At 46.2% G+C, this 13,687-nt stretch overlaps 2 protein-coding genes across 2 annotated transcripts in view; one reads left to right on the forward strand and one right to left on the reverse strand.

The window, feature by feature from the left end:
* The window catches only part of LOC144933124 (aldehyde dehydrogenase family 3 member A2-like), an 82,842-nt gene that overhangs the window by 4,236 nt on the left and 64,919 nt on the right, over positions 1 to 13,687 (reverse strand). The window lies entirely within an intron of this gene.
* On the forward strand, positions 9,261 to 13,513 carry LOC144932913 (gamma-crystallin S-like). The gene is made up of 3 exons (XM_078857310.1): positions 9,261 to 9,269; positions 10,587 to 10,835; positions 13,228 to 13,513. The coding sequence occupies exons 1-3, from the start codon at positions 9,261 to 9,263 to the stop codon at positions 13,501 to 13,503; spliced, it is 534 nt and encodes a 177-aa protein (XP_078713436.1). The 3' UTR covers positions 13,504 to 13,513.

Consider the following 13,687-nt stretch of genomic DNA (forward strand, 5'->3'; position numbering starts at 1 on the left):
AGATGAATCCCTGCAGTCACGAAAGCTTTTAAATCTAAACTCAGGGGCGTTTGCATGCTACTACATTGCACGTTTTTTTATATTTGTGATAGCCACCAAAATGCAACGCTTCGCTTTGTGACAGCTATGGGATGGACTGCTTCGTATTCCACCCAAATCAAATTCCTTTTCATCGTCGATACCGCTCATTCAGTTTGTCAAGTCGAGCATTTGATTATTCGCGTGTATGTGGTCAGTGGTGGAAGATGTTATCTCAAGGCGCTTTACCAATGATTGTTTTTTTATGTCTACGTTATGGCGAAATGAGGGAGGAGGTGAGGGTGGCGAGGGGAGTCAGGGAAGAGAAACACGAGAGAGAGGAGGGCTCGGCACAACCCAGCCCAGCACCAATCAGAGGTCGCAACCGGGTACCCGATACCCGTACCCTACCCAATACCCGGCTACCCGTACCGGGCCGGGTACGGGTAGGCCGTGAGTCACTGGTGAGTAACCGTTTGTCACTCATTTCGGGTAGCGTACGGGTACGGGTAGGGTACGGGTACCCATTTGCGACCCTGGTGCGGCCGGGTACGGGTACGGGTAAGGAATCAAAACCCGTTTGCGACCTCTGGCACCAACGACATTAAGAACGACCCCCAGGAGCAGCCGAGGTGCCACGGTGTGGCTAGGAGATGTCAACTCCCTCCCATGGTATGCAGGAGGTCGTGGGTTCGATCCCGACCCTGACGCCAGCTGAATATATTTGGGATTTGCACGCTCTAGCTGTGGTCGCGTGGATTTATCTCCAGGTCCTCCGAGTTTTCTCGCTCCACATTTAGAAACATGATAAGCCACTTTGTTGAGCTATCCTTTGTGGTTAGGTCGCTTCTGAAAAGAGCTGTATAGCCTCAGTGGGTCTTACCTGGTCAAATAGAAAATAATTAAGAAAAATAAATAGCCAGGGCAGCACCAATAATTCCTAGCAGGGCAGTTGCATTAGAGATGGGGGCGAGGGAGGCATCACCAATGAGTTGCAACTGCGGTACATCTACCAAAGACAAGTTAGTTGGTATAAGTACGCCTCCTGTCCTGTTCCCCTTGACAATTGTGAGATGCAGTCACGGCTAAGACGCTCAATGTATCTGGCATTATAATGCACACACGTCATCTGGCTTACACATGCACAGGGAGCAGTGGTGTCAGATCAAACAAAGTATTTTTCGATTATCTGAAAACAGTACACGAGTGTTGGCTAAGTGACCGATTTAAATTCTGGAGGTCTTCACAGGAAGGGCTATAAAATTAAATTGTGTAGTGTAATACAAGTTTACGATTTTAAAAATATCTACTTATATTAGAGTCCAAGTTGTTCTTATCAATGGACCTGTGGCCGGTAATATGGGACGAAGAGAAATGTGGGGGTGGGGTTTGGATTGTTCTAATTATACCCCCGGCCACTGGATTAATTATCAGAATAATGTGAAGAAGAACTTTGGACCAGTGCCCGACAGAATAGACGAAAGACGTGTTTTTGTTTAACCAACGTACAAGTCCTCGTTTATCTTACACGGGCCGCCAACATTTACAGCCCAGAGGGTAACTGGTTGTGCTCAGCCTACATTTCAGTTTAAAGTTCGAAACGGCTTTAAAGTGTCATGCTAAACTTAAACATATATATACTGTATAAACAATTCCCATCATCAGTGAAACAAGTTGAGTGTGACACCGAAGCCAAAAGGTTGCTAAAATTCTGTTCATATCAGAATAATTATTTATACTGGAGGAATCCGATGAGTTATAAAGCTCTTCATCACAGATGTCCAGTCGGGGCAGGTCAAAATCTAACAACAATACAAAAGCATGATAGGAGTGCAAAGTATAGGAAAGTATAAGTTGTTAGTGCCATACATATGAACCTCATGTATGTTTTCTGAAAATCCTACAACTTGTTTGTTTGCAGCTATTACTTTTAGCCTGGCATCTGTGTACACGTAGAGCCCTTTTGTCAATACACTGCTGGATGAGGCCCCCCCCCCTCCCCACACCATACCGGCCAGGGGGGCTATTTTACCATACTTCACCATCCTGGTCCGTGTGGGTTGGTGAAGTTGTGAAACAGATATGGAAGTGAGAATAGGTTTTCCCCTTTTTTATGGCAACAAAACAGGTGTTACGATGTTAAAAACACCAAACTGAAAACCTTTACAAGGAATCATGTTTGCATTAACCACAAAGCCTGCAACGGGGTGCGAGCGAGCACCCTGGCTGCCCGTAGTCTGCAACCTGCTCAGGAGGACATTTACACTCGGAACGACCCCCCCCCACCGCCAAAAAGCAAGCCACTGCGCAATAGTCAATCCACAAATACAAACGCATGGACCCAGCCTCTCTGCGTCGGCGGATTGAAGAAATACGACGCGGTTGAGCGACGTTTCTCAGGTCGAAATATCCAGTTTTTTTCACGACGTCGTTTGCATGTGTCTGGAAGGGGCAGGAGAATAAAAAGACTGGCGAAAGTTCACTCGGAGATTTCTAATCTAATGCGTAGCGGCAGGCGTTCCGGTCAGAGACCGCCAGGCGGCGTTCATCCGTTATGGTTGACTCGTGCAGAGGGCACAGGACAACGACGGACGATGTGGTGGAATTTCGCTGCAATGCTCACAACAACATGGCACAGACTAATTGCATGTTTAACACCCCCCCCCCCCCGCACACAATTTGCACAAGAGTTTAACACGCAGAAGTTGTGGGTCACCATATCTACGCCTCTATATAAAGGAACGAAACAGGTGGACTTCTCCAGAAATCTGGCTGGTCGCCTGATGAAGCTAGTTGTAATTACTGGCGAAACGTCGTACTCGGATTGTAAATGTTGTGGCTTGGCTCTCCAACACACCGGTGTGCTGTACTAGTATACTACACCTTACACTACACTATAAACTACTATACACTACACACTAGTGCTGTATTTGTGACGAATTGGCCACGTTCTGTTTACGTGCCAACCCTTACTAATTGGCCGTGTCGGGTGGCGGCAGGTTTTAACGACACATTTATATATTTACGCGATCTAACTCAAAATAAAAACCCTCCATTACGGATAATTGCGTGTTATTTTCCTGGAGCCTGGTATGTTGCACAGTCGTGTCCATCTCGCGCAGCCTTGTTCGTCAACTCACTGCTGGACAAAAGCTTCACCCACGCCTTGTTTGGCCATGGGGGTTGCGTTTGGCCACATACTTTGACCACGCCGGTCACAGTGCGGGGTTGTTAACGCAGCACAATGCCTATACTTTTACAATGGGTCTGCATTCAAAAGTCGCAGCAAATACAACCCTAGGCGTGTCGGTGTCGAAGCGATAACGCGCCGCTGACGTTTAAACCCACGAGGCGAGATTACAACCTCGTTCGTCACGCCGACGGTTCATCCCAGAACTGTTTGATGCGGTTTGGTGTCCCCCCGAAAAAAAAATAAAAATCTAAATTTCTAAATTCATTTCCTGCCTCAAATATTAAAAAAAAAATTCACTAACACATGGGATGGACTTTTTTTTTTTTTACAATAATGTCTAATAGTGTATTGTATTGTATTACATTGCTCTGTTTTTTCCTTTATAATTTTTCTTGTTTCATTGTATGTAATGGCAGAGATTAGGGATTAATAAAGTACAACCATAACCACAATCATATAAACAGAAATCTATTTTATAGCGATATATTGGGGGAGACATGGAGCATATTTGAATATTGGGGATGTGTCCCCCAAATATATATTACACTGGTCAACATCTCATTTTTATGCTATCGGCATACCCCATTTTCATTGATTTTACCCGAAATTAACTCCGTCACTTATGATAGCAAGTCGTTGCGAGTCAGTGACTGTTTTAGTGTTAAAATATGGTGCTGTATTTTTAGGATAGTGTGTTTATAATATAATTTTATGTAGATATACACATTTATTTAATATTTTTCTTCTGCAGTTTTTATTGAAAATGCAATATTTGATATCTCAAAAACCTGATGCGATAGATAAAAACTGATGCCAGATTTTGAATCGGCACCCCAAAATTACCTTCAAACCGTTGGAATACCTTATGCCAGAAAAAGTGTGTTGACCAGTGTAATAATTACGGCCTTGCTGAGAGGGCAGTCGAAGGCCCGGACACGAGGAGGGTTTGGCAAAGGCAGCGAATGTTTTTTGTTTTGTTGCTCAATTCTTCCACGGCCACCAGAGGGCGAACCAAACATTAACATCGGCAAGAAGAAGCCCGCGTCTGTGTGCCAACAAATCCGAAGCAAACATTCGCGTGAATGGTTTTCCCAAAGCCGAAAGCCTTGTTGGGAATTACGATTTCCTTAACATCCACTTTGCCAGATAAAGAGATCACACGGTAGAGGTACTGATAACCAGGGTTAGAATATGAACCAGGGTCATAAGAAATCTAACGCCAAGTTTGAAAATATTGGAATAATTTCCATCCAAATCCAGACAGCATTAAAACAAAAAATTCAACCCAAGTACAATAAAAATAAAAACAATAGGATGCAGTAGCATACCCAGAAGTCAGAGTTATAATGATTGTGCCACCAAGTGTGGCACCGTTCAGCTTATTAGGTTTATGGAGGCAGCTGGCCAGGATTGGGAAAAAAAACTTTATCACATTTTTTCATGCAGGCTACTGGAGACCACAGCCCAGACTAAGGTGTTTCTAACCCCAACATTAAAACTACACATTTACGAACCACAGTTAAATGACAGAAAACATAATGTCCTTTTAAAAATTAGAATTAAAATTATTATTTAAAACGTCAAATCTCAATGGTCCCCTTACTACCCGTGACAATGTTCCAACCGGGCGATTTCAAACGCCGTGAGCCCAAACTGAACGCCGGACTGAGTGCCAGGAGCCGAGCCCACAGCCAACGAGAGGTTTGTTTTGAGAGCGGCCATCTGCACCAAAGCTGATGCCCATCAACCTACCCAATGAGAATGGCTGATATATCACTGGGGATCGCATTTGAGGCCATCAGCCCCTTGAGCCTCCCCAGACCAATGTTTTCAAGCAGCATTTGCAGAAAACAGGTCAACTGTGCACCGGTTTCAACTTCTCCGGTCTCGTCTGCAGTGTTGCGACCTGTTAACTGCCGCTGGCTTGTCTTAAAGTTACCGAGAAGAGCCATCCACTCAGAACATTGGGAGCTCCCCCTCCTTGTTCCGAAACAACATTTCTGCAAGAGTTACCAACGGAATTATTTAAAGTCAACAAAAACATGTTTTCCCCATTCTTTTTCCCATCAACGAAATGCACAGCCATCTGTTAGAGTTCTTGTCAACAATACTCACACTGGTTGCAATGATTCGCATATTGCCCATTCCAGGCATTCCAGGCATTGCAGGCATTCCAATTAAGTGTTGCGATTCAGGATTGCGATTTGATTCAATCCATTTATTTATTCATGCATTGTTGTAAAAATCTAAAACTTCACCAACTATCTAATGAAAGCACCCCCCCCCCCCCCCCCCTCAGTCATGGAGGATGTTTGAAGGTACTTTATGTGAATCGAAAAACAAATTATTTGGATCATTCAGTAAAGTCACGCAGATAGGTTCTATCTCAGCGACTTTACCGAAAGACTCAAAAAATATGAATTCCTACAGTCACGAAAGCTTTAAGTCAAGAAAAACTGATTCTTACAAACATGATCCGATGCATTGAATTCAACTCTTGTGCAGGTGCCCACGACAAGATCGGGAGCGATGGCAACTGCTTGAAAACTTCGAGCAAAATCATTAATAATTTACATAAATCATATTTGTGACTCGACGACTTGGACAAAACTAAGAACATGTTGTATCCTATCCGAATAACTTTACTATTGCACATTGCTTTAACCTAATTTTAGTTCGTAGTTTGCCGACAGTTTAAGGTACGTTCATGCTTTTAAAGCCGCGTGTAGTTGCGCACGGCCAAGTTCCGGCGTTTTATAGGCGAGGTTTGGTGAATCACGCGAGGATTTTGTGAAGCTTCCAAACCTGTTGAGGCATGGGGTGACTCAACTGAAGCAGTGCATCAAGGTAGACCTTCGAATCCTTTTGTGTCAGAGCTTTGAGTATTGTGCCAGCGTACATGTGGTGGGATTTTTTTTCTGGGTATTTCTGTCTTTCCTCCCACAAGCTAAACGCTCCGCGTCAACAGAAAACCGACACTCCAATGATCGTCCCCTCCGCTGTCTGTAACACCGCTTGGCATCATCGCCTGCTGTAGCAATTGGATAAAATCATCAGATTCCGTTCTACTGCAGACGTAATCGTGGCGACGCTCAGCAACCGGACTTTCAGGGTAGACCTCACCGACAAACACAGCCGCCAGAGAATTATGAACGACGGTCTCCCCCTCAAAGGCCCGGTACTATTTCCGTCACAAGTTAACATTCATATATATATGTGACCTGCCATCTACACCATCTCGCAAGTTCATAAATGTAGATTACATAGCTCTTGCTGCACAGTGCACAAACCTCGAGGACATCGCCAATATTCTAACAGCTCACAAAATGTTGCCGGAGGAATATTTCCATCGGGGGAGACTGCAACAAAATCCTTCCAAAGTCACCACAAGCGCTTTCCACACGAACAATCGTGTAGCTGATGGACTCTTGATGTGTTCTTCCATGGACGTCCAATGTGCTATGACCCCCGCCCCAAGATATCGATCAATGGGTTGTAACATGGATAAGCATGACCTTTAAGCCCCACGTAAAAAAGATTTGTGAAAGACCAAATCAATAAATCGACCCGATAGAGATACTTGCAGGAAGAACTCAATTGATATGCAGAGTACTGTGCTCGAGTCTGGTACGCGAGCTCTTACACAAAACTGCTAGATGCACAAATAAATGCTTTGCGCATCATAACCAGAACAATGAAACAGACACCAACCCCCCGGGGCTCCCAGTTCTGGCAAACTTTCTGGCACCAAACATCCGTTTTCTTGCCAACAACAACAACCTAACCATCAACCAATACCTCAACAATGAATCTCGCCACCCACTCAATTCCCGATCGCCCTTCCAAAATCGTGCAGTCACCATCCTAGAATCTCACCCAGATCCGGAAGAACGCTGGCGAACGGTGGAGCTACGTTGATGTCCAGAATAATCTCCTCATTCGAGACCCAAACATCGCACCTCCAGGCTTTGACATTCCTCCTCATCCATCGAAGACACCGCGGTGTTGTAACCATCAACCGCATCAGAACATCACCAGGTCGATGTCCACATCTTCTTAAAAAATGGAAAATTAAAGCCACAAGCCACAGGAGAGCAATTGTGGCCATGCAACCCAAACCATGGACCGCATGGTTATACTGCTGTAGTCTGCACTACTTGTCCAATGGAGGAACAGAAAAATTACACCAACTCTCTCCTGAAGCCCTCTCGTGGCTAGCAGACCTCGACATTGCCACCGAGATCCTGAACATTGGCATACACACGAATAGAATATAACAATCGTTAATGACATTATTCAATCATCCTAAATTAGGACCACCTTTAAAAGTGTTTAATCAAAGAAGCAATATTGTGATTATTTTATACCGTTTCATTGTTTTTTTGCTTGATGTTAGGTATAATTAAAAGTTAATTTCAGTCCTGACTAATATTTTAACATTACATAATGTTATGTTTTATTATTATACTCATCATGTGTTCTATATTGTTTTCAGGGGAAGTGTTTGGGTAGCGGTTGGCAAATCCGGCAGATGGCCATCTTCCTGGCCCCATTTATACAAATATTGATGTATTTGGCCATAGTAATGAACGAGCCATCCGTCAGTCATTCCACTACAGCAGTGGGTATCAAAGTGCGGTCCCTGGAGCATCAGCTGGGCTGTGATGGTCCTCCAGGTGGACCGCGGGGCTGTGATGCAAATCCAGGTTCGATCCGGAAATGACGACGTTTCTACCTTTTTGGTTTGGACATTAATTAATATTTTAGTTACGATATTTAATTCAAAAAAATAAGTTAGGTAAACTACCCTGATTAAACGTCAGATCTAAATGCCAAACCTCAAAAAAGAAAAATTAAAGCTGTGTTTAAAACCAAAAACAAATTGATGTTCCGGTAACATTAATAATGTTGTATTAGTGGTGTTAATAGAGAGAAGTGAATGCGTTTTGTCACCAGAGGTGGGGGGCTGGGTGGTCCGTGGGCCAAAAAAACTTTCAGAAACACAAGTCGACAGGTATGCAATTTAAATGTACATGAAATTATATCTGGCTCAACGACAACAAAGAAAGCCTGTATAGTTGAATTCCATTGGGGATGATGTTTACAAGCACCTATTGAGGTCTGCATGGTGCACAAGGGGACAGGTATGAATAGCATGACGGTCCACCTTTGTCCGACCAGTGCTGATGTCTTACACACTGCACCAGGTAATCATTTAAGGCTCTATCAACTCAAAAGAGGTCAAACACCAGTTCAGGGATCACCGACCTACTGCTGTTAGCAGTCGTCCCAAAAAGGAACGCCGGTTGCCAGACTCGCAGCGCAGTGATATGCATATGCACACACGCATGTTATACATAGTAATATTATAATTGCACACAGTTCAATCATACCATCATGATGTGCCCACACAGGACCGAGTTTGCACGCAATTATCCGTGACCCAACCGCACGGTAACTGCATTACTTTCAGTTCGTGGAGAGAATGCGCGGTGTGCTCACGCACGAAATGTGCAACGATCATCGTAATTTCACGTGGAATGAAATACAATGAGATTGCTGGCCTAATAACAAAAAAAAATCGCATTACTGACAGAAGCAGCACACCTACAAAAAAAAACCCCACCCGCGTCCGCATATATTCGTCTGCCAATTTGGGTGGTAATAGTGCATGCCGACGCTCTACTCTACAAGCAAATGCTCTACATAAGCGCATTTGAGTGCCAAACACAGCGGCCACGCGTGCCAGTTGGTCGCAAAAAAATCCAGAAACCCAGCGCATTGGAGAGGGTTTGAATGAATGTCCGAAATACCCCCCCCCACCACCCCCTCAATGCCCCGTGCTCCTATGCGAATAAAGTGGGCTTATTATGACTATCACCATTGGCCCCTCTCCCAGATGTTCGCTCATTGTGCCTCGCAGACACAAACACGATTGTGTTTTTTTTGCTTCAGGATTAGGCCAGTGTACACTGCGTAGTATAAAAGGCCCGTCCCTCGCCATTTCAAACTTCATCCCGAAACAGACTTGCCTCCAACAACCATCACCATGGGAAAGGTACAATATCTCAAGCTCGTGTCTTGTGCACTTGTCTTTGTTTTTGTGTGCGCGTGCCTGCGGGTTTCTATCGTAGGGAGTGGTAAGCGCAGTGGTTAGCGCACTGCTTTGCCAGCCCTGCGAACAGAGTTTGACTCCGCTTCACGACGAATAAACAGTGGCGAATATTTTTTAATTGGTCCTGGGCCTCTTCCGTGGTCGATTCAGCCATAAAACGAGTACCTGGCGTGTAAACATAAGCACTGGAGAGACAAAGATTGCCGGGCGTGTTGCCGGCCACCCACGCCGTCGTGCCGACCTTAATAGGGGTTCGCTAACTGAAGTCGGTGTTCGCTAACTGAAATCGGTGAGAAGGCTATTTGGTGGATCTTTGTGTTTGTCTTTGTATGCGATGGTAAGGTGGTTTACCCACTGCGCTACCATTAAATGGCAAGTTCTTTCGGTAAAGTCAGGTAGGTATAAAATAAACTAAATTAAATCACGCCGTTTCGGGTGCAACACAAGCGTCCGTCATCAGGTGGGACAACCACAGCAAGAAACACATTGCTGAAGTTGTTTCTTGCTGTGGTTGTCCCACCTGATGACGGACGCTTGTGTTGCACCCGAAACGTCGTGATTTAATTTATTTTATACCTACGTGACTTTACCGAAAGAACCAAAGAGTATGGATCCCGGCAGTCACGAAAACTTCAAATCTAGAATAAGTGGCAAATTGTACCAGAACTTGTCTTGGCCTCCCCTAGGTCGAATCGACCTGAAAAAAAGAGGAGCTGCTGCATGGTAAACACCTAAGAGCCGAGGGTAACAAGAGGAGGCCAGGCGAGATTCCGGCCACACCACCCACTTGTGTGACGTGGCTAGCCTTAAATCGATGCTTGCAAAAAGCATGAGCACCGACTCACAAGGTTGTATGGAGCATCATTTTGTATGGGTGTGCAAACCACGATAATTCTGAACCTGTGCAATGAATTGGGCCTGCGAGCACTGTGCTTTGAACTCGGTCACGGCGTGGTTGAAGTATTGGCAAACCCACCCCCACGGCCGACACGGCATTGGGAGGCCTTCATTCAGCAGTGGATTGACAAGGAGGCTCCGAATTGCCACGATGGAAAACTGGCGTATGGAATTGTATTCATGTCACTCCATCAATTGATAAAAAAAAAACTACAACCGTCTAGCATTCGTCCATGTCATTCCTTCATGTATGTCTCTGCATGCCTCTCCATCCATTTGCCTACCTCTACTACTCGGGTGCTCAGACAAGTCATCATAAATCGTCCGTCCCGTCCCGTGTTCCTGTCTGTCGGGGGCGCTCAGATCGTGTTCTACGAGAAGAACAACTTCCAGGGCCGGAAGTATGAGAACACGGTGGATTGCACCGACCTGGAGGCCATGGTGCAGGGCCCCGTGAGCTCCGTGCGCATCGAGAGCGGCACCTGGGTGCTGTACGAGAGGAAGGACTTCACGGGCACCATGCACGTGCTGTCGCCCGGCGAGTTCGCCGACCCGGCCCAGTGGCAAGTGCAGGGCGAGCAGTACATCCTGTCTTGCCGCATCCTCCGCCAGGTACAAATACGAGGTTCCCATCGCTCGCTTTCGCCCACCGCACTTCTCTTCCTGGCATTCCCCCCCCCTCCTCGCTACTCAAAGTTTGGATCTGCCCTGCCTTCCTCGTCTTAATCCTCCACTCATACCCCTCTCCTGGGCAAAAATCACATCTACTCCTCGCATTGCTTCTACCGACACGACTGTATCCGTCACCAGTTGAGGACAGAGGAGCCGACAGGCCAGCGCGGTTTTATCGGTTCGAATCTTGCCATCTCTGAGAGCCAACAGCTTTCGTCCTTCTTCCTGGAATCTTTTCCCCTCTTCACGTGGTAGTTAGCATTCCAGGTGCTCCTTCCCCACCCATACTCATGTCCTGGGCAAATTCGACGTCCACTCCACAGGTCTTCAGATCCAGGTTCACCACTTCAAACCACCTCTTTCGATGCGCCTGTCCTCTGGGTGTCCACCCCGGTGTGGTTTTTGCGCTCTCCTTAGCAGCATATCGGCAGCGCTTGGCCCAGATCTGAGAGTTTTTGAGGTGCAATCGGCCCACTTCCTACGGTGCTGATAGGTACTGTAGGAAGAGCCGCCACATCGTGGCTTAAGATTCAAGCGGTGAATGCGTTGATTTAAGGAGTTATCGTGATTAGAGTGTTTTGTTACAGCTTTTTTGGGAACAAAAGCTGTACCAGTCCATTAAAAAGCTGGGCGAGGTGCACGCTTGGAATTGTACTTTGATACAGGAAGAGAAACGTGGAATTTGTGTACATGTGCAATTTTAACATCATGTTGACTTAAGATTCTGTACATAGCCTTGGGCATGACACGCTGTTAGAAGAGATGACAGCTGGCAGTTGCAACTTAAACACAGTAGTAGGAATAGTAGGGAACCACATCTAAGTGCACTTCCATTGAGGGGATGAAAACAGCTAGTGGGTAGGGTCTACATTGAATGTCGCATAGCAGGACAGAGTGGTGGCGACGGCTTGGGAAAGAGGACTTTATGCAACAGTGGGTAGATCATGGATGATGAGTCTGCATCATTTTCACAATAAATCAACTGCCGACTGGAAACGAAAATTATTAGTGATTGCAACAAGAGTGCCAAGTGGCACAAGAACCATGACAGGATGAACATTTCAGGATTTCAAAGATGCAGCGCTGTGCTCACTCACTTTATGCCTCATTCCTCTCTGGCTGCAGCTGACATGCAAAACTGCAAAGAACACTAAATTTGCACTTTGCAGAAGTTATAAATTAAGCAATCAAATTCATTTCCGTACATTAACTGAAAACTTAAAAAAAAAATCCCCTAACCGTCTTCCCATTCTCAATCTACTGACGCATGAAGGCCACCCACGCCATGTCAGTCATGCTTCACCACGCTGCTCAGTGCGGGCTGGTGAAGTGGATGGCACCTAGGATCAGGCCAGATATCACTTGCCGCCATGGCCAGAAATCAAACTCAGGTCTCCAGGTACATAGCGCAGTGTGCAAACCACAGCGCAAACACTCCCTTGAAAATACAGGATGGATATACAAGGTCTATTGTCATCTGTCTTTCCGACAGCCCTGTTCTTCACCCGAGGACGGCTGCTTGCGTTGTGGCCGAAACGTCGTGAGAATTGTATTTTATTATGTTTTATTTTTATTATTTTATTATTTCCCTTCTACGTGACTTCACCGAAAGAACCAAGAAGATGAATCCCTGCAGTCACGAAAGCTTTAAATCAAAAAAGTCTATTGTCATGTAGGCAGGCTCCCAACAATATGGGTTGTGAATTCAAACCTCAGACATGTGTGGATTAGAGAACATACACAAGTTAGAGACATCAAATTTGTAAACGGGTCATTACGTGTTTGCTATGCATAGTAAATCGATGCCCTGGATACCATTGCAGCAGATGTTTGATCAGGGTATTTTGCCGACAATATGTATTTCATAAAAAAAATATTTCAACTAGACAAAGAAAAGTGGGCATTGACAGAACAGGATGGTTGAAGGGATGACGACAGTGGTCGAGACCAATGACAGAGTAGCAGCGAAAGGAGGGAGGACGCTCGAGCGAGCACCCACCGCCGCGTATAAACGAAGCCACGACACAAAGCCGCGTGCAGGGGGGCTAGTTGGGTTGTTCCATTGCAGGAATGGCGAGTAGATGGCAAAATCTTGAGTAGGCCTTTATCCTATAGCGGATATATTATGTATGCCGAAGTTCAAACCGCAGACTTTACCGAAAGACCCAAAGAATATGATTTCCTACAGTCACGAAAGCTTTAAGTCAAGATTTATGTTGAACTTCTTTCGCAACCGCACATAGCCAACCGTGCTAATCGGAGGACAAACAAACTAAAACGCAAAATAAAAGTTCCAAAGAAACGAGTTGCTGATCGCATGTCTCTCTTCCAGGCGAGCGGCGGCCACCGCATCCGCCTGTACGAGAAGGCGGAGTTCGCCGGCGACTGCCTGGAGCTGAGCGAGGACTGCCCGGTGCTGGAGGCGCGCTGGGGCCGCAAAGACGTGCAATCGGTGCGCGTGGTGTCCGGCGGTGCCTGGGTGGCGTACGAAGAGCCCGAGTACCGCGGCCGCCAGTACTGCTTGGAGCGCGGGGAGTACCGCAAGCACCAGGCGTGGGGCGCGACTGCGCCACGCGTGCAGTCTCTGCGCCGGTTTACCGAGTGCTGAGCGAGGACCCCCCCCCCACCACGGCCACCTCGTCCTCCTCGTCCCAGCAGCGGTGTGCGCGCACTGCGTGGAGGGGGTTGGAGCGTGGGCACCAAAAACCCAAAGTCCATGGGCCCAAACGAGATGCAATCTCTTTGTCTGGGTAACAACCGAGGTGGCCGTATATAACCTTTGCGGCCACAAT

This window comes from Lampetra fluviatilis, chromosome 6 (genome assembly GCF_964198595.1).
Source record: "Lampetra fluviatilis chromosome 6, kcLamFluv1.1, whole genome shotgun sequence".
In the NCBI taxonomy this organism is placed as follows: Eukaryota; Metazoa; Chordata; class Hyperoartia; order Petromyzontiformes; family Petromyzontidae; genus Lampetra; species Lampetra fluviatilis.

What these genes read in the sequence shown, in the direction of transcription:
- LOC144932913 (XM_078857310.1), top strand. An exon ending in CTTGCCGCATCCTCCGCCAG is followed by an intron (nt 10,836 to 13,227) that starts GTACAAATACGA and finishes TCTCTCTTCCAG; the next exon opens with GCGAGCGGCGGCCACCGCAT.